At 41.3% G+C, this 25,840-nt stretch overlaps 1 protein-coding gene across 2 annotated transcripts; it reads right to left on the minus strand.

Moving 5' to 3' along the window:
* Window positions 1–10,595: 10,595 nt before the first annotated feature.
* Window positions 10,596–17,854, minus strand: LOC311111313 (butyrophilin subfamily 1 member A1-like). 2 transcript variants are annotated; one of them, XM_084154035.1, is made up of 11 exons: window positions 17,774–17,854; window positions 17,325–17,393; window positions 16,733–17,095; window positions 16,353–16,640; window positions 15,783–15,902; window positions 13,392–13,424; window positions 13,031–13,063; window positions 12,720–12,740; window positions 12,263–12,289; window positions 11,977–12,003; window positions 10,596–11,586 (listed from the first exon to the last, which is right to left on the minus strand). In XM_084154035.1, the coding sequence occupies exons 2-11, from the start codon at window positions 17,389–17,391 to the stop codon at window positions 11,051–11,053; spliced, it is 1,515 nt and encodes a 504-aa protein (XP_084010161.1). In that variant the 5' UTR covers window positions 17,392–17,393; window positions 17,774–17,854; the 3' UTR covers window positions 10,596–11,050. The 2 variants fall into 2 exon arrangements, with proteins under 2 accessions (XP_084010161.1, XP_084010162.1); XM_084154036.1 differs by lacking the exon at window positions 11,977–12,003.
* Window positions 17,855–25,840: the final 7,986 nt, after the last annotated feature.

Here is a 25,840-nt window from a genome sequence, read left to right on the forward strand (position 1 = left end):
ACTACAGTACTATGGATAAAAGGTGATGACTACAGTAGTATGGATAAAAGGTGATGACTACAGTAGTATGGATAAAAGGTGATGACTACAGTAGTATGGATAAAAGGTGATGACTACAGTAGTATGGATAAAAGGTGATGACTACAGTAGGATGGATAAAAGGTGATGACTACAGTAGTATGGATAAAAGGTGATGACTACAGTAGTATGGATAAAAGGTGATGACTACAGTAGTATGGATAAAAGGTGATGACTACAGTAGTATGGATAAAAGGTGATGACTACAGTAGTATGGATAAAAGGTGAGAACTGCAGTAGGGTGGATAAAATGGAATAGGAAGACCAGTGAGTTGATATTCTGTGTATGACTGTATGGGTTGTATCAGTGTTTGGTTTGTGTTCTATACCAGAGTGTCACGATCGTCCTGAGAAGAAGCGGGCCAAGACGCAGCGTGATATGCGTACATAATATTTATTGAATGTACAACACAACGAACAAAACAACAAACGATACGAAACGTGAAGTCCTACGGTTACACAAACCAAACGGAACAAGATACCACACCAAAACAATGCCAAATGGCTACCTAAGTATGGCTCCCAATCAGAGACAACGAGCTACAGCCGTCTCTGATTGGGAACCACCCTGGCCAACATAGAAATACCAAACTAGAACACAACATAGAAACTCACACCCTGGCTCAACATACAAGAGTCCCCAGAGCCAGGGCGTGACACAGAGGTTCTCCACCTTTTGTGGATTCTCTACCCACCAATCACATTGGGACCTGTCTGAAGTACCCTTTCATGTGTGTGTGACAGGACATGAACAAATGTTGGTTTACTTGTAATACTGTTGAAAGAGAGGACAGTGACAGGGTAGAGACAGTGAAAGGGTAGATATAGTGAAAGAGAGGAGACTGTGAAAGAGAGGAGTGAGTAAAAGAGAGGAGATAGTAAAAGAGAGGAGACAGTGAAAGAGAGGAGTAGTTAAAGGGTAGAGACCGTAAAAGAGAGGAGACCGTGAAAGAGAAGAGACAGTGAAAGGGTAGAGACAATGAAAGAGAGGAGACAGTGAAAGGGTAGAGACAATGAAAGGGTAGAGACAATGAAAGAGAGGAGACCGTAAAAGGGTAGAGACAATGAAAGAGAGGATACCGTGAAAGGGTAGAGACAATGAAAGGGTAGAGACAATGAAAGAGAGGAGACCAGGGGAGAGGAAAAAGAGAAGGCCCACTGCACTGAGGGATATGACAGACAGAGAGACACACGCACACCCTGCCACAGCACACAGAACATGTGGGATATAAATACCCAGTGATAATGAATGGATAAAACACAGTCTGCCCACACTGGTCTCTGTCTCAGTGACCTCACGAGGAGCCATGCTTATAGTATCCCAGATGGCACCCATTTATTCACTGGTTCACTATTTTTGACCAGAGCCCATAGGACAGTGGTTCTCAAACATCTCCTCAAGCTGTTCCATTTTTTATTTTTTTATAGTCGTTTAGCAGACGCTCTTATCCAGAGCGACATACAGTTAGTGGGTGCATACATAATTTTTTTATTTTTCATACTGGCCCCCCGAGGGGAATCGAACCCACAACCCTGGCGTTGCAAACGCCATGCTCTACCAACTGAGTTACATCCCTGCCAGCCATTCCCTCCCCTACCCTGGACGACGCTGGGCCAATTGTGCGCCGCCCCATGGGTCTCCCGGTCGCGGCCGGCTACGACAGAGCCTGGATTTGAACCAGGATCTCTAGTGGTACAGCTAGCACTGCGATGCAGTGCCTTAGACCACTGTGCCACTCGGGAGGCAGAGATATTTGATCTAGTCCAGAGCTAGCACACCTGATTCAACTTGTCAACTAAAAATCAACCCCTTGAATAAGTGAGTCAGGTGAAATAGTTCAGAGCTACAACAAAATAGTGAAACGTCTGGGGGTCCCAGAGGAGAACCTCTGCCATAGGGAATAGGGTGCCCACTCTTTTCTTCCCTTCCCCCTCCTCCTCCCTCACGTCCCAAAGAGCACCCTTTTCCCTATATAGTGCACTACTAGTGCACCCGGACTATTTACAATGACCCCCTTTGTTTTTACACTGCTGCTACTCGCTGTTTATTATCTATGCATAGTTACTTTACCCCTACCTACATGTACAAATTACCTCAACTAACCTGTACCCCCACACATTTACTCGGTACCGGTACCCCCTGTATACAGCGTTGTTATTGTTATTTTATTGTGTTACTTTTTATTTAATTTTTCACTTTATTTTATTTAGTAAATATTTTCTTAACTCTATTTCTTGAACTGTATTGTTGGTTAAGGGCTTGTAAATAAGCATTTCACGGTAAGGTCTACTCCTGTTGTATTTGGCGCATGTGACAAATACAATTTATGGGGAATAGGGTGCCATTGTCCGCCACGGTGGACGCATCATAATACCCATAAAAACACAGAAATGGTTCCAATGGTTTTTCCACCATTCATTTTTCACATTGTGAATTTTACAAAAAAAAATGTGTTTGGAGTAGGCTTACCTTGGTGTGACATTTTGATAGGCATGTAATTCTCTCTAGGACAAGGTGAGTTTTATCAATATATTCGCCTCAATTGACTAATTATTGATAAAAGTTACCTTGTCCGAGAGAGATTTGCGCAGTCATCAAAACGTCATGCCAGGGTAAGCCTACATGAAACACAGACCTTATATGAAGTAGTTCTAAAATCCGAGATGTAAAAATGTATGGTGCAAAAAAGATTTGAACCATTTCCTGGTTTTCTGACTCATAGACACACACGGTGAGGCATGGCTTAATGTGACCACGCCCCTGAGTAGGGTACAGACGTAGGGTACTCCCATTACTCCCATGTTAAATTGTCTATTTTACTCATAAACCGACAAATGGCTGTATTCTTTTTTTATCATTCTATAAACATTTTGGATATGCTTGGTTGGTCGTTTTTAACATACTTCCATGTCGTCGTAATCAACAAACTACATCATACCTAAAAACCCTTTGATTCTAAACGTAAAAATGTTAGCATGAACAGATAGACTGTCGCATGGAATGTACGTCACGATTATCAGCCAAAGAGCATATTCCAATGGACTTTCTTCAACTAGCTAATGTTAGCTAACTAACCCTGCTTTTATAGTTAAGATGCCGAAAAGCTGTTGCGTACCGTTTTGTTTGAACAATAGCAGGAGAAAAGACCACCAAATTAAGATGCATCAACTGCCCAAGGACCAGGTTAGACAAACCTCATGGTTTCATGCTTTACTGTCAGTGTTAGCAGGTCAGTATAATGCAACAGCTTTACTGTCAGTGTTAGCGTGTCAGTATAATGCAACAGCTTTACTGTCAGTGTTAGCAGGTCAGTATAATGCAACAGCTTTAGTAGCTTTACTGTCAGTGTTAGCAGGTCAGTATAATGTGACAGCTTTACTGTCAGTGTTAGCAGGTCAGTATAATATAACAGCTTACTGTCAATGTTAGCAGGTTAGTATAATATAACAGCTTTATTGTCAGTGTTAGCAGGTCAGGAAAATGTGACACTTTTACTGTCAGTGTTAGCAGGTCAGTATAATGCAACAGCTTTACTAGCTTTACTGTCAGTGTTAGCAGGTCAGTATAATGCAACAGCTTTACTAGCTTTACTGTCAGTGTTAGCAGGTCAGTATAATGCAACAGCTTTACTATCAGTGTTAGCAGGTCAGTATAATGTGACAGCTTTACTGTCAGTGTTAGCAGGTCAGCATAATGTGACAGCTTTACTGTCAGTGTTAGCAGGTCAGTATAATGCAACATCTTTACTAGCTTTACTGTCAGTGTTAGCAGGTCAGTATAATGTGACAGCTTTACTAGCTTTACTGTCAGTGTTAGCAGGTCAGCATAATGTGACAGCTTTACTGTCAGTGTTAGCAGGTCAGTATAATGCAACAGCTTACTGTCAGTGTTAGCAGGTCAGTATAATGCAACAGCTTTACTAGCTTTACTGTCAGTGTTAGCAGGTCAGTATAATGTGACAGCTTTACTGTCAGTGTTAGCAGGTCAGTATAATGCAACAGCTTTACTAGCTTTACTGTCAGTGTTAGCAGGTCAGTATAATGCAACAGCTTTACTGTCAGTGTTAGCAGGTCAGTATAATGTGACAGCTTTACTGTCAGTGTTAGCAGGTCAGTATAATGCAACAGCTTTACTAGCTTTACTGTCAGTGTTAGCAGGTCAGTATAATGCAACAGCTTTACTGTCAGTGTTAGCAGGTCAGTATAATGTGACAGCTTTACTGTCAGTGTTAGCAGGTCAGTATAATGCAACAGCTTTACTGTCAGTGTTAGCAGGTCAGTGTAATGTGACAGCTTTACTGTCAGTGTTAGCAGGTCAGTATAATGCAACAGCTTTACTAGCTTTACTGTCAGTGTTAGCAGGTCAGTATAATGCAACAGATTTACTAGCTTTACTGTCAGTGTTAGCAGGTCGGGTAACACATTAGAGTGGCAAAATAAGTATCATGCAAATCATTTGTTGTTGTGACAGCCAAGTATGTTAATAACGACACGTGACGCCACTGAAAACATTTATTGAAATGACAAAAAAGTGTCAGTAGTTTGCTTAGGATGATGCCAAAGTTAGGCTAATTATATAGGAGTAACGGGAGTACCCTACGTCTGTTCCCTACTCGGGGGCGTGGTCACGTTAAGCCACGCTTCGCAGTGTTTATCTATACTGTGGTACTTAATTTGGGACAGCCAATATCAAGGGAGACCTGCGACCTCTAGTAGCAGGAAAGTGGAACAACATCATAACTGGCCCTACATCCTTGGTCTACCTCCCAAATTACACCCTATTGCCTATATAGTGTACTACTTTTGACCAGTACCCATAGTGCACTGTGTAGGGAATAGGGTGCCATTTGTACTATAAAGTGATATACTCTATTGCTGTATAGCTGCTGTGTTTAAATGTTCTGTGGATCTCTGTGTTTAGGGTCAAATATCAGAGCATCTTTCACCTTGTTGCTGATACTTATTCAACCCTTTCTACAGAACTATAGGTTGGGGCCTATAGGTAGCATGGTGCTTGTAACAGCATGGGAGTGGGTTTGATTCCAGGGACCACCCATATTTATGTAAAATGTATGCACTCATGACTTTAAGTCGCTTTAGATAAAAGAGTCTGCTTAATGGCATATATTATTATTAGGACATCAGATGAGCATTAATGCAGATGCTTAGGAACTGACACTCAGTATCTTACCACACATTGGACACAGTCTATAAATATATATACACACACACACACACTAGCCCTCCCAGACCCACTCCAGGAGTGTGACCAGAGTTGATTGATTGGTGATTGATTGATTATGATATTGTCTCTTCCTGATTTAGCTCCAGCCTGAATTAGTCATTTATGTTATGTTAGAACAGATCTGATAGGCCCTTTGAGAAAGACCAATGCATGTCACAGCCAATCAGGAGCGGCCTTTTTGAGAAGTTAATTACATTTTTCACAAACGACAGCCAATATTTCAGAATGATTTGATTCATGGTGTTTTACAGTTGACAAAGTAATGTATATGTTGACAAGTTTTATTTACATTGTATTTCAAGTTTGAATGAAGCCCATTTAAGTTCATACAGGTTTAATATGACCAGACTGATGTTCAGAATATGTCAATACATTAGGCTGACATACTGTATAATACGGCTACATAAAGACAACAAGGAAACCATAGGATGACATTCAGCAGAAATTATACAAGGTGTGAATTTCCTCTATGTTGGTATACCATAATTAATTAAAACTGTGAGTAACACACTCATGAACATGCACTTTAAGACAAACACACGTACGCACAGTCACATATACTCGCACACGCACACATATGCACACAAACACACACACACAATTTTGCTAGTCTGACATGCACACACACAAAGTCAGTGACATCTGCAGGAGTGATGGTCAGTGACGCTGAGCTTTTACCACCATCATTAAGACGGGCCAAAGTACGAATAGAGTTTCTCAGTAAACTTTTAGCCAGTGAAATAATATTTATGAGACCTGGACTCCACATTGTAGAAGGAGACTTGACCCTCCTCATAATCCACAAACACCCCCACCTTCTGGGGCTTCTGGGTTGTCAGGAAGATGCTGCCGTACGTCTCCATATCTAACTTGTTTCCTATCTTCAGACAGGATAAGAGTGGGATTTGCTGTATCAGGGTCTAGAGTCACGTCCACTGAGGAGAGAAACATCCACTTTATTATAATTATTTAAAAAACAAACATAAATATGGGGAAGTTATTTTACTGCAGGACTTGCTGCACAGTACATTAGTGTAGACATATGTAGCCTATAAACATAGAAAATGTTTAATTCTTTGTCTGAGACTTTATGTCCCAGACCCTTTAGATCACATATGTCAGAGTCAAGGCCCGCGGGCCACATCCGGCCCGCGAGAAGGTTTTTTACGGCCCCTGGGATGATCTTGATTTATTATTAGAACCGGCCCGCAGACCGCAGCAAGCCGGCAGCCCGCAGATCTTTTACACGCACCAATACTATATGCGTCAAGATACGGGAAAAGATGCAAGAGGAAAACGCGACAGGTGAGCTGACAGCTTATCATTGTATCATACACCAGGAAGCGTTGTGCGGTAAAGCCTTGAAAATGGAGCATGTAATGAGCATCATCACGCGCACAGTTAACTTTATCAGAGCCAAAGGTTTGAATCACCGCCAGTTCAAGGCATTTCTGACGGAGTTAGAAACGGAGCATGGTGATTTGCCTTATCACACAGAGGTGCGATGGCTAAGCCAGGGAAAGGTGCTTCAAAGATGTTTCGAGCTTCGTGAGGAGATTTGTCTGTTCTTGGACAGCAAAGGGAAAGACACAACACAACTCCGAGACGAAATGTTTCTGTGTGAAATGGCTTTTCTGTGTGACATTACGAGTCATCTGAATGCAATGAACTTGCAGCTGCAGGGTCGGGATCATGTCATCTCTGATATGTACAGTACAGTGAAGGCATTTAAAACCAAACTGACTCTGTGGGAGACGCAGATGCGGAAAGAAAATTTGAGCCACTTTCCCAGCTGCCAGACCATGAAAGAGAAGCTCTCTACCAGTGCGTTCCCGAGCGCACAGTTGGCTGATAAAATATGTATGCTTGCCGCTGACTTTCGACGCCGATTTGCTGACTTTGAAGCACAAAAAAGCAGGTTGGAACTGCTCGGTAACCCATTTGCTGTTGACGTGGAAAGCTCACCACCAAACCTCCAAATGGAGTTGATTGACCTCCAATGCAATGATGCACTGAGGGCAAAATATGCGGCAGTGGGTGCTGCGGAGTTCGCCCGTTTCCTCCCCGACACAATGCCCCAGCTGCGCATCCAGGCTGCTCAAACGTTGTCTATGTTTGGCAGCACATACCTGTGTGAACAACTGTTTTCTTTGATGAACCTGAACAAAACATCACACAGAAGTCGACTTACTGCTGAACACCTCCACTCAATTCTGAGGATTTCCTCAGCTCAGAGCCTTACCCCGAACATTGATGAACTTGTGGAAAAGATGGGACACCACCAAGTATCACCCTCAACCTCAAACAAGTGAACATTACTGTGCAATCACATATTTAGAGTTTTTACTCAGTTCAAGTTTAAAAGTTAAAGTTTAATATTTGTTTTCACTGCATGTTACTTCTCCTTAAACAAAGTGTTGTTTTTGATTAATAGATTTTTGCACTTTATTTTATTGTATTTCAATCCAATTCTATTTTAAAAATATTTCAGTTGAGTGGATGATAGAAAATTGCTATTATTGTTTTTTTCTTTGAAGTAAATTTAGCCCACTTTTGCTAAAATAGAAAATATAGGCTACTGATGGTGCCTTGAATACCGGTTTCTTTCATTTAATGTTCATGTTATGGGGATTTTTATATAAAGGAAATTTGTCTTTTGTGTCTGTTGAAAATTAAAGATTACTGACAGAGCCATAAGAAAATATTGCTTTATTTATCTGATCATATTGGAATATATTTGTTAGGTTTTCAGTAGGTTCAATTAGGTTCACTAGACTATATGCGTCATTTAAAAAATTTTCAATGAACATTCGAACAGTCCGGCCCTCGGCTTGTAGCTAAATTTTTTATTTGGCCCTCCGTCCATTTGACTTTGACACCCCTGCTTTAGATAGAGCTTTAACCTGATCTTTTTATCAACTGATCCATAAGGGAACCACTCTGAACAGTTATCAGATGACTTTATACACCACTTACGTACGTCTACGTGTGGGTGAACAAGTTGTATATCATTTTTATTTATATTGTTTTCTCTCTAGTAACCCATTATACACTTACAGTGCATTCGGAAAGTATTCAGACCCCTTGACTTTTTCCACATTTTGTTACGTTACAGGCTTATTCTAAAATTGATTACATTGTTTCCCCCCCCCCCTCAATCTACTCACAATACCCCATAATAAACAAATCAAAAACAGGTTTTTAGAAATGTTTGCAAATGTATCACATTTAGATAAATATTCAGACCCTTTACTCATTACTTTGTTGAAGCACCTTTGGTAGCGATTACAGCTTTGAGTCTTCTTGGGTATGATGCTACAAGCTTCTCTCCAGATCCTCTCAAGCTCTATCAGGTTGGATGGGGAGCATCGCCGCACAGCTATTTTCAGGTTTCTCTGGAGATGCTCGATCGCGTTCAATTCCGAGATGTGGCTGGGCCACTCAAGGACATTTAGAGACTTGTCCCAAAGCCACTCCTGCATTGTCTTGGCTGTGTGCTTAGGGTCATTGACCTGTTGGAAGGTGAACCTTCACCCCAGCAAGAAGCACCTTTGGCAGCGATTATAGCCTTGAGTCTTCTTGGGTATGACGCTACAAGCTTGGCACACCTGTATTTGGGGAGTTTCTCCCAATCTTCTCTGCAGATCCTCTCAAGCTCTGTCAGGTTGGATGGGGAGCGTCGCTGCACAGCTATTTTCAGGTTTCTCCGGAGATGTTCGATCAGGTTCAAGTCTGGGATGTGGCTGGGCTATTCAAGGACATTCAGAGACTTGTCCCGAAGCCACTCCTGTGTTGTCTTGGCTGTGTGCTTAGGGTCATTGTCCTGTTGGAAGTCTGAGGTCCTGATAGCTCTGGAGCAGGTTTTCATCAAGGATCTCTCTGTACTTTCCTCCGTTCATCTTTCACTCGATCCGGACTACTCTCCCTGTCCCTGCTGTTGAAAAACATCCCCACAGCATGATGCTGCCACCACCATGCTTCACAGTAGGGATGGTGCCAGGTTTCCTCCAGATGTGACGCTTGGCATTCAGGCCAAAGAGTTCAATCTTGGTTTCATCAGACCAGATGGTCTTCATGGTCTGAGAGTCTTTAGGTGCCTTTTGGCAAACTCCAAGCAGGCTGTCATGTGCCTTTTACTGAGGAGTGGCTTCTGTCTGGCCACTCTACCATAAAGGCCTTATTGGTGGAGTGCTGCAGAGATGGTTGTCCTTCTGGAAGGTTCTCCCATCTCCACAGAGGAACTCTGGAGCTCTGTCAGAGTGACCATCGGGTTCTTGGTTACCTCCCTGAGCAAGGCCCTTCTCCCCCGATTGCTCAGTTTGGCCGGGCGGCCAGCTCTAGGAAGAGTCTTGGTGGTTCTAAACTTTCATTTAAGAATGATGGAGGCCACTGTGTGCTTGGGGACCTTCAATGCTGCAGACATTTTTTTGTACCCTTCCCCAGATGTGTGCCTCGACACAATCCTGTCTCGGAGCTCATGGCTTGGTTTTTGCTCTAACATGCACTGTCAACTGTGGGACCTTATATAGACAGGTGTCTGCCTTTCCAAATCATGTCCAATCAATTGAATTTACCACAGGTGGACTCCAATCAAGTTGTAGAAACATCTCATGGATGTTCAATGGAAACAGGATGTGCCTGAGCTCAATTTCGAGTCTCATAGCAAAGGGTCTGAAAACATACGTGAAAACAATTTTTACTTCCTTATCCAAACTCATGTGTGCAAACCAATTATACATATATTATAATAATTAGTTAATTGTAGGCTATCCAATTCCTACTTGCAGACTATCCAATTCCTGCTGTAGGGTATCCAATTCCTACTACTGCAGTGTTCAAACGTAGGCTATCCAATTCCTACTCATATACTGATCCAACAGTATTTTCATGTGATTATAGGAAAGCCAATCCCTACTATTGGAGACAATGTAAATCAGTTTCCTTACATTTACTCTCTGGATCAATTTCCTTAGATCCTCTGAACCAGTTCACTGGCCAGATTCATTATTATAGGAAAATAGTTCAGCCAAATTGAACCCCAACATTTTGTGGATGAGGAGGACAAGAGATCTTTTACCATTAAGGCTCAGCTGGAAAACAGACAGACCCTCACAAAGATTTTTTAATAAGGTCTCTTACCTTTTATAGTTGTGGCCAGAGGGATGTCTGGATCCAAGCCGAGCGAGACAGATAAAAAAGTCAGGTCGCTCTTCTGGGTCACAGCACCAAATGTTGTGGAAAACTCAATCCAAAGATTAAGGCATAGACCATATAATTGTATAATAGAAAAATCTTTAATCAAGCAGTTGCGAGGGAGATCTGTCTCTGATTTCACAGGGAAGAGCTCCAAGAGTAAATGGTTCCATGTCCCTTATATAGTAGGAGGTGACAATACAATCATATTGTTACACAACTGTTATTTTATACAAGCAACAGTTCCAGAACACAATGGCCTTGTGTTAGAGTGCAGACATAACAGGAGTCTATGAAAGGCATAACATCACAGTCCAACACAGAACATATCCCTTGAGAAGTTACAACAGCTCACCACAAATTCTGCCACCACAAAAGGATGACATTCAGCAGAAATTATACAAGGTGAATTTTCTCTCTGTTAGTATAATCATATAGTGATAAACACATTGCAATTCATTCAGACTGTGAGTAACACACACACACACACACACACACACACACAAACAGTATATCAATGTTTGGTATAAACAGTCAGTCAGTGACATCTACAGGAGTGATGACCAGTGGTTCTGAGTTATCAATAGTACCATAATAAAATAATGGATATAGTTTCTCAGTGAAGATGCAGTCAGTGAAAGAGTAGATATGAGACCTGGCCTCCACATTGTAGAAGGAGACCTGACACTCCTCATAATCCACAAACACCCCCACCTTCTGGGGTTTCTGTCTCCGGGAGAGGACAACTGAGGGGTCAGTGAAAGCCTTGTACTGTCCATCCCTCAGAAACACAGTCCAGCATCCATTCTCAGGTCTCAGGTCAATCTTCCCCTTCCTGTTGATGGACACTTTGGCCACTCCTAAAGTCCAGTTAGTACTCCCCTTCACCTGCACCTCATAGTAGAATCTCCCTGAGGAGAAACCTTCCTTTCCCAGGACATAGTGAACTTCATCAAACCTCTTTGGGTTGTCAGGGAGATCCTGTTTTATGTTTCCACATTTAACTTGTTTCCTGTCTTTAGACAGGATGAGTTTGGGATTTGCTGTATCAGGGTCTAGAGTCACATCCACTGTGGAGAGAAACACGCACTTTATTAGAATGATAAAATAAACATATCAATATGGGGGACGGCATTTTACTGCTCAGTCCATTACTCTAGGACACATGTACGTATAGCAATGTGCTGTATCAGGGTCTAGAGTCACATCTGAAGTGAAAAATAGTCTATAAAAATGAGAAGAAAATAACATCAATATGGGGGACGATATTTTACTGCAGGATTTACTGCACAGTACATTATTGTAGACATATGTATCCTATAGGTTGTTATTGATAACAACATAAGTATACTGTAGATATGAATGTGTGATCATGTTATTACAAGTAATACCGCTATGTGAAGATATTAATATTCATTTGAAACTCTAGGTGGGTGGACTGGAGAGTACATCACACTGACCTGCATGTTTTCTGATGGTTTCAAGTTCTAGCATATAGAGAAAGAGCTTGTCAGATTTGGGGGATACCAGAAACTATGGTAACATGATGACAAATCTCCCCTCTTAATCTCCAAACTTTAATGATAAGGTGAAGGATTTTTTTTTAATGCAAGTTCAGAACCAGATACATATCCAAAGTGACATGGTGTAAAAATACATCACTCTACCATAATATACTGTAGTATACCTACAAACAACAAAAATATGATATGAAGACATCAAATATATTCAGTGTTATTCATTTACCTGGACACCCCTTCATGTTTCCTAAATCTGTGGGTAAATTCAACAAATAAAACCAATTATAATTCCAGTTCATTAAAGTGTGAACATGATTTAATACAACTAAATATAATTATTGTTCTGAACATTGCCATCGCAGTGAGTAAAAAACAATTCCAATACAGTTATATTTTACCACATAATTATGACTAATATTTGTGCTATTTGTAAGCCCTTAGAAATGGGCTCTCCAACCCTGTTCCTGGAGGGCTACCATCATGTAGGTTTTCACTCCAACCCTAATCTAGTGCACCTGATTCTAATAATTAACTGGTTGATAAGTTGAATGAGGTCAGTTACAACTAAGGTTGGATCGAAAAACCTATAGGAAGTTAGCTCTGTAGGAACAGTGTTCCTGAGAATATGTATTGTATATTGACCATAATGGTCTAGTAATGCATCATGTATATATCCTACTTACCCAGCTGATCAGTGAGTATCTCTACAGACAAACAGAATAATTCAAGTCAATTAAAGCATTCTTAAATGTGAATAATTCATTAAATTAATTGTTGGCAGGGGGATGGGGACAGTGAAAGCAATGTGATAAAAAACTATGTCAAATATGTAAGGATTTAAAATCCATGAAACTATCTGTTGGACTAGCATCCATTTCTGTAACATATTCATGGGTTGGGAATTGTTTGTCTCCAATTGTTGTTTGGGATCCCAATATAATTGGGAGTTAAAGAAAATACACATTGATGCAAAGGAGTGTTGGACACAACTTACTCAGCCTACAATCCTTGTCATCTTGAACTTTCTCTGCAGACATAAAAAGAGAACAGTTAGCGTGAACATCCTTAATGAACACATCTCACATCCATGGAGAAGACAATTATTAAAATCTGAACATATGACACATTGATGCATAGGACCAGGAGTGTCAAACTCATTCCATGGAGGGCCTAGTGTCTGCTGGTTTCTGGTTTTGCCATTCAATTAAGACCTAGACAACCAGGTGAGGGGAGTTCCTTACTAACCAGTGACCTTAATTCATCAATCAAGTACAAGGGAGGAGTGAAATCCGCAGACACTTGGCCCTCCGTGGAATGAGTTTGACACGTGCATAGGACTGTTGGACACTACTTACTCAACTCAAGTCTGTGTTCATCTTTAACTTTCCCTGTGCAGACATTAAAAAGAGATAGACAGAGAGAACATCCTTAATGAACAAAATCATCTCAATGTTTTCTCTAACCAAGTTCCAGTACATGTTTCACAGTAAGTCACTAGTTACCTACAGTGAGGGGAAAAAAGTATTTGATCCCCTGCTGATTTTGTACGTTTGCCCACTGACTAAGACATGATCAGTCTATAATTTTAATGGTAGGTTTCTTTGAACAGTGAGAGACAGAATAACAACAAAAAAATCCAGAAAAACGCATGGCAAAAATGTTATAAATTGATTTGCATTTTAATGAGGGAAATAAGTATTTGACCCCTCTGCAAAACATGACTCAGTACTTGGTGGCAAAACCCTTGTTGGCAATCACAGAGGTCAGACGTTTCTTGTAGTTGGCCACCAGGTTTACACACATCTTCTCTTCTCTTCTCCAAGTCATTAAGGTTTCGAGGCTGACGTTTGGCAACTCGAACCTTCAGCTCCCTCCACAGATTTTCTATGGGATTAAGGTCTAGAGACTGGCTAGGCCACTCCAGGACCTTGATGTGCTTCTTCTTGAGCCACTCCTTTGCTGCCTTGGCCGTGTGTTTTGGGTCATTGTCATGCTGGAATACCCATCCACAACCCATTTTCAATGCCCTGGCTGAGGGAAGGAGGTTCTCACCCAAGATTTGACGGTACATGGCCCCGTCCATCGTCCCTTTGATTTGGTGAAGTTGTCCTGTCCCCTTAGCAGAAAAACACCCCCAAAGCATAATGTTTCCACCTCCATGTTTGACGGTGGGGATGGTGTTCTTGGGGTCATAGGCAGCATTCCTCCTCCTCCAAACACGGCGAGTTGAGTTGATGCCAAAGAGCTTGATTTTGGTCTCAACTGACCACAACACTTTCACCCAGTTCTCCTCTGAATCATTCGGATGTTCATTGGCAAACTTCAGACGGGGTTGTTTATGTGCTTTCTTGAGCAGGGGGACCTTGCGGGCGCTGCAGGATTTCAGTCCTTCACGGCGTAGTGTGTTACCAATTGTTTTCTTGGTGACCATGGTCCCAGCTGCCTTGAGATCATTGACAAGATCCTCCCGTGTAGTTCTGGGCTGATTCCTCACCGTTCTCATGATATTTGCAACTCCACGAGGTGAGATCTTGCATGAAGCCCCAGGCCAAGGGAGATTGACAGTTATTTTGTGTTTCTTCCATTTGCGAATAATCGCACCAACTGTTGTCACCTTCTCACCAAGCTGCTTGGCGATGGTCTTGTAGCCCATTCCAGCCATATGTAGGTCTACAATCTTGTCCCTGACATCCTTGGAGAGCTCTTTGGTCTTGGCCATGGTGGAGAGTTTGGAATCTGATTGATTGATTGCGTCTGTGGACAGGTGTCTTTTATACAGGTAACAAACTGAAATTAGGAGCACTCCCTTTAAGAGTGTGCTCCTAATCTCAGCTTGTTACCTGTATAAAAGACACCTGGGAGCCAGAAATCTTTCTAAATGAGAGGGGATCAAATACTTATTTCCCTCATTAAAATGCAAATCAATTTATAACATTTTTGACATGCGTTTTTCTGGATTTTTTTGTTGTTATTCTGTCTCTCACTGTTCAAATAAACCTACCATTAAAATTATAGACTGATCATGTCTTTGTCAGTGGGCAAACGTACAAAATCAGCAGGGGATCAAATACTTTTTTCCCTCACTGTAGCTCTTGACTGTGTTCAGCTTTGGATACATCTGGAGACGTGAAAATAGATAACAGTTTACAAAAGGACCTACTCTATATGTTTTTTGACAAAGTCCTTTCCATGAAGGAGCCAATTACACTGATGTGGTTCAGGTAAACCACACATTGGGATTAGATAAAGAAACCTTATATTAAAGAATATAGTATTTTTGTGGAGAAATGTGTTTGCCCTATACATAGAAAATTGAAATGTTTTATACAAATCCTAAAATACACCTGTACATTATCTGACCAATGTCTGCTTTTTACTTCTAAAGGTCAAATAGGGAGTGTTCATATTTTTCCTGTTTTACTGCATATATAAGGGATTAATTTATATAAGTGTGAGGTGTGAAATTGAAATGTGTTTTTGGCATATCCCAACTCCCCCTGAGACACCCTCAGAGAGTGAGGTCATGGCCAGGGATCAGCCATTATTGATTGCGACCCTGGTGCAATTAGGGTTAAGTGCCTTGCTCAAGGGTAGATCAACAGATTTGTATTACCTTGTCGGCTCGGGGATTCGAACTAGCAAGCTTTTGGTTCTAGTACCCAACTCCTTGTGTATACCACTCTGTAAACTGCACTGTAAAACATTTACATTCAGTCAAATAAACTCTTTAATTCGTTTTCTATTACCGTAGTAACGATTCCAGCGCCAGTTGGTGAAAGCTAATATGACCACAAGGACAATGCTCAGAGAGACAATCACTGCAAAGGCCACTCTCCATGTGTCTGTATGAACAAGGAACAGCTCACCTGCAAGACACAAATAAACTGAGATCAGTGACATGCTTACCACTGCTACCAAATAATACTATTAAAGGGACATTTCACTAATGAAGAAAGTTCTTTACAGACCTCAAATGTAGACTGTCAAAATGAAACCACATCCCATGACATCAGTTGTGTAGATCCAGCAATATGCCTCAATGCCAAATGAATGGTAAAGATGAGTACCATCTAATGTCCTGGTTTATTTTGTGCATATCTTTTCCATTCATTTGGGGTGGAGGCATATAGCTGGATCTAAAAAAACAACATTTCATTTTGACAATAGAACTTTAGTGTTCTAAAAATTTCGACAAACTTGTATCCAACTGTCCTATTTATGTTTCATTATTACTCAGCCTTTGTAATAAAAAAGCATATAAAACATTACAAGTGTTTCATATCAGCTAAACAATAATATGATGTTGTGAAACTCACTAGGGATGTGAAACTCTGTCTCCATGTTGATCTGCTCACTGAGTTGCCTCTGTCTGAGTCTGCAAGTAAAGCGGTTGGTGTCAGTCTCCTTTACGATGGTCTTTAGTTTGACTATGTAGAACCCCTTATAGTCCCTGTCTGTCTCTGAAGGTCCAGCAGACAGAGTGACCCCTTCACTGTCCAGCCACTCCAACTCAGGCTCAGGGAACCAGCCTTTAGATACACACAGCAGACCCATCCCTCCTTCTTTCTGTCCCTCAATGGAAAGCTCTGGCTTGGATCCTATAGCTACAGACACAAAGGGAGACTGGAGATGAAGTACTGCTGAGATTGGAAACACTTCGCTGTGGGTTGTTGTATATATGGGGAAAGAAATGTACCTCTTATGTAGACCTGAATGGTGGCATCATCATAATGGGTCTTAGACTGAACAAGACATTTGTAAAGTCCATCGTCAGTGCCTTGTACCCTGGTCAGTTTCAAAGAGGTGTTTCCCTTTTTCAGTTCCTCTTTAAACAATGATGTCCTTCCCTCGTAGGAGCGGATCTGATCATGGTATTTGTCTCTGCCGTCTTGGTAGAGATGGACTCGAATGTTTGACTGAGGGTCTGGGAGGTTGACTCTGAACCAGTCAACTCTCATGTCCTCAGCGCTGATGTTGGGTTTGATGTAACAGGGCAGAATGATGTAATCACCAGCCACAGCAACAATGGCACGAGTCGGACCAAGAACCTCAAACTTCTCTGGAAAGAAAAATAAAACGACCATGCACATCATCAGCTGTTAGTCCCATTCAGACTTTAACAGACCACACTAAAGATAAACATGAAACCTGGTTTGCTTGATTTAGCTTGGTTGCCAATGGAATAGCCTAGTACCAAAAGTGCAAACTGTACCCATCGTTCATGCAAATCCTCACATCGTTCATACACAAACACACACACACTCAAAGAACATGTGAGGTCACTCTACCAGAGCCTGCTCTTTGGAGGAGAAGCAGGAGAGTAACACAGAGACAGTCTGTCCAAGTCCACATCATTTCTGAAAGAGAAGATTACATACTGTATTTCATTCATAAAGATCCTGAGCCCTAGACCCTCAATGTGATTCAAAGTAGGCTATTTTATGGAGCATATGGTATGGTATGGATTTGCTATTAAATCACCTGAGACCAAAGACAGAAGACTACTTAAGACAGACTTTCTAAAATATGTAAAACCTGTTCCTTTTATTAAGGTAAGGTAAAGGGAGAAGGAACCAAAGGTAACTGAAATTTTAGCCTGACTGGTTCTCACACACAGTTATTGCCATCAATCAACATTGACTTGAATATTAATTGTTGGGATTTATTAGTATAAAGCATTTCTCCCATTAGCTCTATTCCCCTGACAGCTTTAAACAGATATACAAATAATACTTACAATTAGATACATGCAGATCACAATTGAGGAGGGCTTAAAGCTCGCTTGCCCATGGGGAAAGACTGGAGAAAAAATAAATCTGGTGTGTCTACTGCAAGGCAGGGAAGTAGCTTGCACCATAACTTGATATACTTGTTATTCTTGTAGATGAGATGGAATCCAAACTTTAATCAGCTTGAGTTAACATGGCTTGACTTGAGTTAACTTATGAGGAAGTAGGTGAGAGGTGGCATAGTTTCTGGAAACAAAACTCGGACAAACTGGCTACACTAAGATGTCGCACATAGAGATCACAGGAGGCTGGTAATGGGAGGACGGCTCATAATAATGGCTGCAATGGAGTAAATGGAATGGTATCAACATGGAAACCAGGTCTTTGATGTGTTTGAGACCATTCCATTAATTCCGTTCCAGCCATTACTATGAGCCGGTCCTCCCAAATTAATGTGCCACCAGCCACCTGTGATATAGATGCAAGCGATTGCCCTTACCCTGTACCTCCTCAGACTGGATGTGAAAGATTTTAGAAAATACATTTAAAGACATAGCAACGTATACACGTATTTATTCAACAACATCGTTTTAGATTGTAACAGAAAAGTATTTTAGAGTTTCTGATTTTAAAAAACAACAGTTTAAGAAACTGTAATAATGAGCAATAAAAGGCCTGTCTTCCCTGTGCTGAGGGATCATCCATTTCCCTCAGCCTATTTTGTTCACTTTCACTGGAATTTGTTCTTACTGTCCTTTCATATCTCTTTATATGACTGTCCATATGTCACATATTGATTGTGGCATCCACTGTGGTGGGTTGTTGGCATGGACTACAGGAGAACCACAGCCTTATTGCACTGACATCAAGTTAACACTACAAGGCAGTAGACACACACTGATAATAATAATAATAATATGCCATTTAGCAGACGCTTTTATCCAAAGCGACTTACAGTCATGCGTGCACACATCTATGGGTGGTCCCAGGGATCGAACCCACTACCTTGGCGTTACAAGCGCCGTGCTCTACCAGCTGAGCTACAGAGGACCACAGTGACATGTCATTGCAGAGACGGAAGAGGAAGTGAGACATCCCACTCCCTAATTTATTTTTTCAATGGAAGTCAATGAACTAAGTAAACCAGACCCAGCTGCTATCGCATTGGTGTCAATGGGAGAGCCACCCCCTTAAGTAGACCGGAATTGACCATTTTTTTCAATGGTAAACGGCCTGAGTGGACTATCTTTATTTATCCACCATCTTTGGTCATGGCAGATAGGCTGTGGTGCTGTAGAGGGGAAAGCACATGATCATGTTAGGAAATACAAACTAGTTATTTTATCCTATTTCAGCTCGTATTAATAAGAAATAATGTGGTACTACTGACTAGTACGTCATGATACCTACATATTTGGCAACTGCTTGATACGGTAACCGAACGGTGCTCTACATCATGTTGCTATTTGATCTGGACAAATGCAGTGCACTATATCATGAGGTGCAGTAGGTTATCATTTGATATTAACCCTGAGTTCCAACATACCAGTCTCAGAGCAGTACAGTATACAGTATTACACTTTTAACACTATTGGGCCAAACCATTCTCTAATGGGCTGGCTCTGATATTTACCTTCCACATGGTCCTGTCCATCACGGTTCCAGCAACTATGTTAAACGTATAACCAGGCCAGCCCAGTACAGCTGTGTTCATCTTGGCTCAGGTCAGTAGTGTGGAAGGGTGTATGAGCTATATTCTAAATGTATGTCTCTGGGTCTGTGTGTTGGCAGTGGTTAGTTGTGATGTGAGACTGCTGAGACAGGCGGGAAACAGAAACAGGAAACACTATAGTCCTCCTGGAAAGGGTGGCACGCATCCCATGACGCACTGCAAAGAGGAGAGGAGAAAACACACCCACTCTGTTCCAGACTCCAAAACAAGAGAATAGTCCCATCTACAGTATGTAGTCCAAAAGGTGAGAACTGCAGTAGGTTTGATAAAAGGTGAGAACTGCAGTAGGATGGATAAAAGGTGATGACTACAGTAGTATGGATAAAAGGTGATGACTACAGTAGTATGGATAAAATGTGATGACTACAGTAGTATGGATAAAAGGTGATGACTACAGTAGTATGGATAAAAGGTGATGACTACAGTAGTACGGATAAAAGGTGATGACTACAGTAGGATGGATAAAAGGTGATGACTACAGTAGGATGGATAAAAGGTGATGACTACAGTAGTATGGATAAAAGGTGATGACTACAGTAGTATGGATAAAAGGTGATGACTACAGTAGTATGGATAAAATGTGATGACTACAGTAGTATGGATAAAAGGTGATGACTACAGTAGTATGGATAAAAGGTGATGACTACAGTAGTACGGATAAAAGGTGATGACTACAGTAGGATGGATAAAAGGTGATGACTACAGTAGGATGGATAAAAGGTGATGACTACAGTAGGATGGATAAAAGGTGATGACTACAGTAGTATGGATAAAAGGTGATGGCTACAGTAGGATGGATAAAAGGTGATGACTACAGTAGTATGGATAAAAGGTGATGACTGCAGTAGGATGGATAAAAGGTGATGGCTACAGTAGGATGGATAAAAGGTGATGACTACAGTAGTACGGATAAAAGGTGATGACTACAGTAGGATGGATAAAAGGTGAGAACTGCAGTAGGGTGGATAAAAGGTGATGACTGCAGTAGGGTGGATAAAATGGAATAGGAAGACCAGTGAGTTGATATTCTGTGTATGACTGTATGGGTTGTATCAGTGTCTGGTTTGTGTTCTATACCAGAGGTGCTCCACCTTTTGTGGATTCTCTACCCACCAATCACATTGGGACCTGTCTGAAGTACCCTTTCATGTGTGTGTGACAGGACATGAACAAATGTTGGTTTACTTGTAATACTTTTTGTCTACATATCATTTAATGATATAAATAATGTAATACAGATAACAATCATTATATCATGATTACCATTACTATTGTTATTATTGACTTTAGAGGGGGTTGTTGGGAAATGTGGAATGTACAGTTGAAGTCGGAAGTTTACATACACCTTTACATACACCTAAACTCAGTTTTTCACAATTCCTTGCATTTAATCCTAGTAAAAATTCCCTGTTTTAGGTCAGTTAGGATCACCACTTTATTTTAAGAATGTGAAATGTCAGAATAATAGTAGAGAATTATTTATTTCAGCTTTCATTTCTTTCATCACATTCCCAGTGGGTCAGAAGTTTACATACACTCAATTAGTATTTGGCAGCATTGCCTTTAAATTGTTTAACTTGGGTCAAACGTTTCGGGTAGCCTTCCACAAGCTACCCACAATAAGTTGGGTGAATTTTGGCCCATTCCTCCTGACAGAGCTCGTGTAACTGAGTCAGGTTTGTAGGCCTCCTTGCTCGCACACGCTTTTTCAGTTCTGCCCACAAATGTTCTATAGGATTGAGGTCAGGGCTTTGTGATGGCCACTCCAATACCTTGACTGTTGTCCTTAAGCAATTTTGCCACAACTTTGGAAGTATGCTTGGGGTCATTGTCCATTTGGAAGACCCATTTGCGACCAAGCCTTAACTTCCTGACTGATGTCTTGAGATGTTGCTTCAATATATCCACATGATTTTCCTTCCTCATGATGCCATCTATTTTGTGAAGTGCACCAGTCCCTCCTGCAGCAAAGCACCCCCACAGCATGATGCTGCCACCCCTGTTCTTCACGGTTGGGATGGTGCTCTTCGGCTTGCAAGCCTTCCCCTTTTTCCTCCAAACATAACGATGGTCATTATGGCCAAACAGTTCTATTTTTGTTTCATCAGACCAGAGGACATTTCTCAAAAAAGTACGATCTTCGTCCCCATGTGCAGTTGCAAACCGTAGTCTGGCTTTTTTATGGCGGTTTTGGAGCAGTGGCTTCTTCCTTGCTGAGCAGCCTTTCAGGTTATGTCGATATAGGACTCGTTTTACTGTGGACATAGATACTTTTGTACCTGTTTCCTCCAGCATCTTCACAAGGTCCTTTGCTGTTGTTCTGGGATTGATTTGCACTTTTCGCACCAATGTACGTTCATCTCTAGGAGACAGAACGCGTCTCCTTCCTGAGCGGTATGATGGCTGCGTGGTCCCATGGTGTTTATACTTGCGTACTATTGTTTGTACAGATGAACGTGGTACCTTCAGGCATTTGGAAATTGCTCACAAGGATGAACCAGACTTGTGGAGGTTAACAATATTTTTTCTGAGGTCTTGGCTGATTTCTTTTGATTTTTCCATGATGTCAAGCAAAGAGGCACTGAGTTTGAAGGTAGGACTTGAAATACATCCACAGGTACACCTCCAATTGACTCAAATTATGTCAATTAGCCTATCAGAAGCTTCTAAAGCCATGACATCATTTTCTGGAATTTTCAAAGCTGTTTATAGGCACAGTCAATTTAGTGTATGTAAACTTCTACCCACTGGAATTGTGATACAGTGAATTATAAGTGAAATAATCTGTCTGTAAAGAATTGTTGGAAAAATTACTTGTGTCATGCACAAAGTAGATGTCCTAACCGACTTGCCAAAACTATAGGTTGTTAACAAGAAATTTGTGGAGTGGTTGAAAAACGAGTTTTAATGACTCCAACCTAAGTGTATGTAAACTTCCGACTTCAACTGTATCTGTACTGTTAGTCCTTCCATTTCCTTTGTTAATGTGGACTCTTTTGACCTAAATTGCTTTTGTTTTAAAGATGATTTCTGCATTGCATGGCATCTAAAGGCGCATTTAAAAGTGTCCCATACAATAAGGGAGTTTTAATGACTCCAACCTAAGTGTATGTAAACTTCCGATTTCAACTGTATCTGTACTGTTAGTCCTTCCATTTCCTTTGTTAATGTGGACTCTTTTGACCTAAATTGCTTTTGTTTTAAAGATGATTTCTGCATTGCATGGCATCTAAAGGCGCATTTAAAAGTGTCCCATACAATAAGGGAGTTTTAATGACTCCAACCTAAGTGTATGTAAACTTCCGATTTCAACTGTATTAGCCATTTCATGCAATCTAGAGCCTTAATTACATCAAATAAGGAAGCCATTCAAACTAACACAGTAAATCTCGGGAGACCGAGAAAGAGAGGAGGTAGTGAAAGGGTAGAGACAGTGAAAGAGGAGACAGTAAAAAGAGAGGAGACAGTGGAAGAGAGGAGGCAGTGAAAGAGAGGAGACAGTGAAAGAGAGGAGACAGTGAAAGAGGAGACAGTGAAAGAGAGGAGACAGTGAAAGAGAGGACACAGTGAAAGAGAGGACACAGTGAAAGAGAACACAGTGAAAGAGGAGACAGTGAAAGAGAGGACAGTGAAAGAGAGGAAAGAGGCCCACTGCACTGAGGGATATGACAGACAGACAGACACGCACACCCTGCCACAGCACACAGGTGGTGTGGGATATAAATACCCAGTGATGAAGAATGGATAAAACACAGTCTGCCCACACTGGTCTCTGTCTCAGGGACCTCACGAGGAGCCATTCTTATAGCATCCCAAATGGCACTGATGCACTATTCTTTACCATAGCCCTTAGGACAGTGTTTCTCAAACATCTCCTCAGGGACCCCCAGCTGTTCCATGTATTTGATCTAGTCCAGAGCTAGCACACCTGATTCAACTTGTCAACTAAAAATCAACCCCTTGAATAAGTGAGTTAGGTGAAATAGTTCAGAGCTACAACAAAATAGTGAAACATCTGGGGGTCCCAGAGGAGAACCACTACCATAGGGAATAGGGTGTCCACTCCTCTTCCCCTCCCCTCGCCTCCTCCCCCACGTCCCAAATGGCACCCTTTTCCGTATATAGTGCACTACTTTGACCAGAGTCTATGGGGAATAGGGTGCCATTGTCTGCCACAGTGGACACATCATAATACCCATAAAAACACAGAAATGGTTCCAATGGTTTACAAAAACATTAAATGAATTGTGTGTTTGGTGTAGGCTTACCTTGGTGTGACATTTTGATAGCCGTGTAATTCTCTCTCGGACAAGGTGAGTTTTATCAATATATTCGCCTCAATTTACTCAAAATAAATTGCAATGCTAATTATTGATAAAAGTTACCTTGTCCGAAAGAGATTTGAAAGGTTATCAAAACGTCACTCCAGGGTAAGCCTACACGAAACACAGACCTTATATGAAGTAGTTCTAAAATCCCAAATGGAAAAATGAATGGTGAGAAAACTATTGGAACCGTTTCTGGGTTTTATGACTCATCGATACACACGGTGAAGCGTGGCTTAATATGACCACACCCTCGAGTAGGGTACAGACGTAGGGTACTCCCTTTACTCCCATGTTAAATCTCCCTGAGGAGAAACCTTCCTTTCCCAGGACACTGACACAAGTATCAAACCTCTCTGGGTTGTCAGAGAGATGCTGGCATACGTCTCCATTTCTAACTTGTTTCCTATCTTCAGACAGGATGAAAGTGGGATTTGCTGTATCTGGGTCTAGAGTCACATCCACTGTGGCGAGAAACATCCACTTTATTATATATATATATATATTTTTTTTTTTTTTACATAAATATGGGGAAGTTATTTTACTGCAGGACTTGCTGCACAGTACATTACTGTAGACATATGTAGCCTATAAACATAGAAAATGCACCATTCTTTGTCTGAGACTTTATGTCCCAGACCCTTTAGATAGAGCTTTAACCTGATCTTTATTAACTGATCCATAAGGGAACCACTCTGAACAGTTACCAGATGACTTTATACACCACTTACGTATGTCTACATGTGGGTGAACAAGTTGTATATAATTTTTATTTATATTGTTTTCTCTCTAGTAACCCATTATACACAAACAGTGCATTTTGAAAGTTTTCAGACCCCTTGACTTTTTCCAAATTTTGTTACATTACAGGCTTAGGTTTCTCAGAAGATGTTAGATCGCGTTGAAGTCCGATCTCTCTGTACTTTCCTCCGTTCATCTTTCCCTGTCCCTGCCGCTGAAAAACATCCCCACAGCATGATGCTGCCACCACCATGCTTCACAGTAGGGATGGTGTCAGGTTTCAGATGTGACGCTTGGCATTCAGGCCAAAGAGTTCAATCTTGGTTTCATCAGACCAGAGAATCTTGTTTCTCATGGTCTGAGAGTCTTTAGGTGCCTTTTGGCAAACTCCAAGCGGGCTGTCATGTGCCTTTTACTGAGGAGTGGCTTCTGTCTGGCCACTCTACCATAAAGGCCTTATTGTTGGAGTGCTGCAGAGATGGTTGTCCTTCTGGAAGGTTATCCGGTCTCCACAGAGGAACTCTGGAGCTCTGTCAGAGTGACCATCGGGTTCTTGGTTACCTCCCTGACCAAGGCCCTTCTCCCCCGATTGTTCAGTTTGGCCGGGCGGCCAGCTCTAGGAAGAGTCTTGGTGGTTCTAAACTTTCATTTAAGAATGATGGAGGCCACTGTGTTCTTGGGGATCTTCAATGCTGCAGAAATGTTTTTGTACCCTTCCCCAGATGTGTGCCTCGACACAATCCTGTCTCGGAGCTCATGGCTTGGTTTTTGCTCTGACATGCACTGTCAACTGTGGGACCTTATATAGACAGGTGTGTGCCTTTCCAAATCATATCCAATCAGTTGAATTTACCACAGGTGGACTCCAATCAAGTTGTAGAAACATCTCATGGACGATTAATGGAAACAGGATGCACCTGAGCTCAATTTCGAGTCTCATAACAAAGGGTCTGAAAACATACGTAAAAACAATTTTTACTTCCTTATCCAACTCATGTGTGCAAACCAATTATACATATATTATAATAATTAGTTAATTGTAGGCTATCCAATTCCTGCTGTAGGGTATCCAATTCCTACTTGCAGGCTATTCAATTCTTGCTACTGTTGGAGACAATGTAAATCAGTTTCCTTAGATTTACTCTCTGGATCAATTTACTTAGATCCTCTGAACCAGTTCACTGGCCAGATTCATTATTATAGGAAAATAGTTCAACCAAATTGAACCCCAACATTTTGTGGATGAGGAGGACAAGAGATATTTCACCATTAAGGCT

Source organism: Coregonus lavaretus, assembly GCF_964263955.1.
Source record: "Coregonus lavaretus genome assembly, chromosome: 37".
NCBI classification, from domain to species: Eukaryota; Metazoa; Chordata; class Actinopteri; order Salmoniformes; family Salmonidae; genus Coregonus; species Coregonus lavaretus.

What these genes read in the sequence shown, in the direction of transcription:
- LOC311111313 (XM_084154035.1), bottom strand. Translation starts at nt 17,391, where the DNA reads ATGATGTGGACTTGGACAGACTGTCTCTGTGTTACTCTCCTGCTTCTC. An exon ending in GACAGAGTTTCACATCCCTA is followed by an intron (nt 15,903 to 16,352) that starts GTGAGTTTCACA and finishes TGTGTCTTGCAG; the next exon opens with GTGAGCTGTTCCTTGTTCAT. An exon ending in TGACAAGGATTGTAGGCTGA is followed by an intron (nt 12,741 to 13,030) that starts GTAAGTTGTGTC and finishes GTTTGTCTGTAG; the next exon opens with AGATACTCACTGATCAGCTG.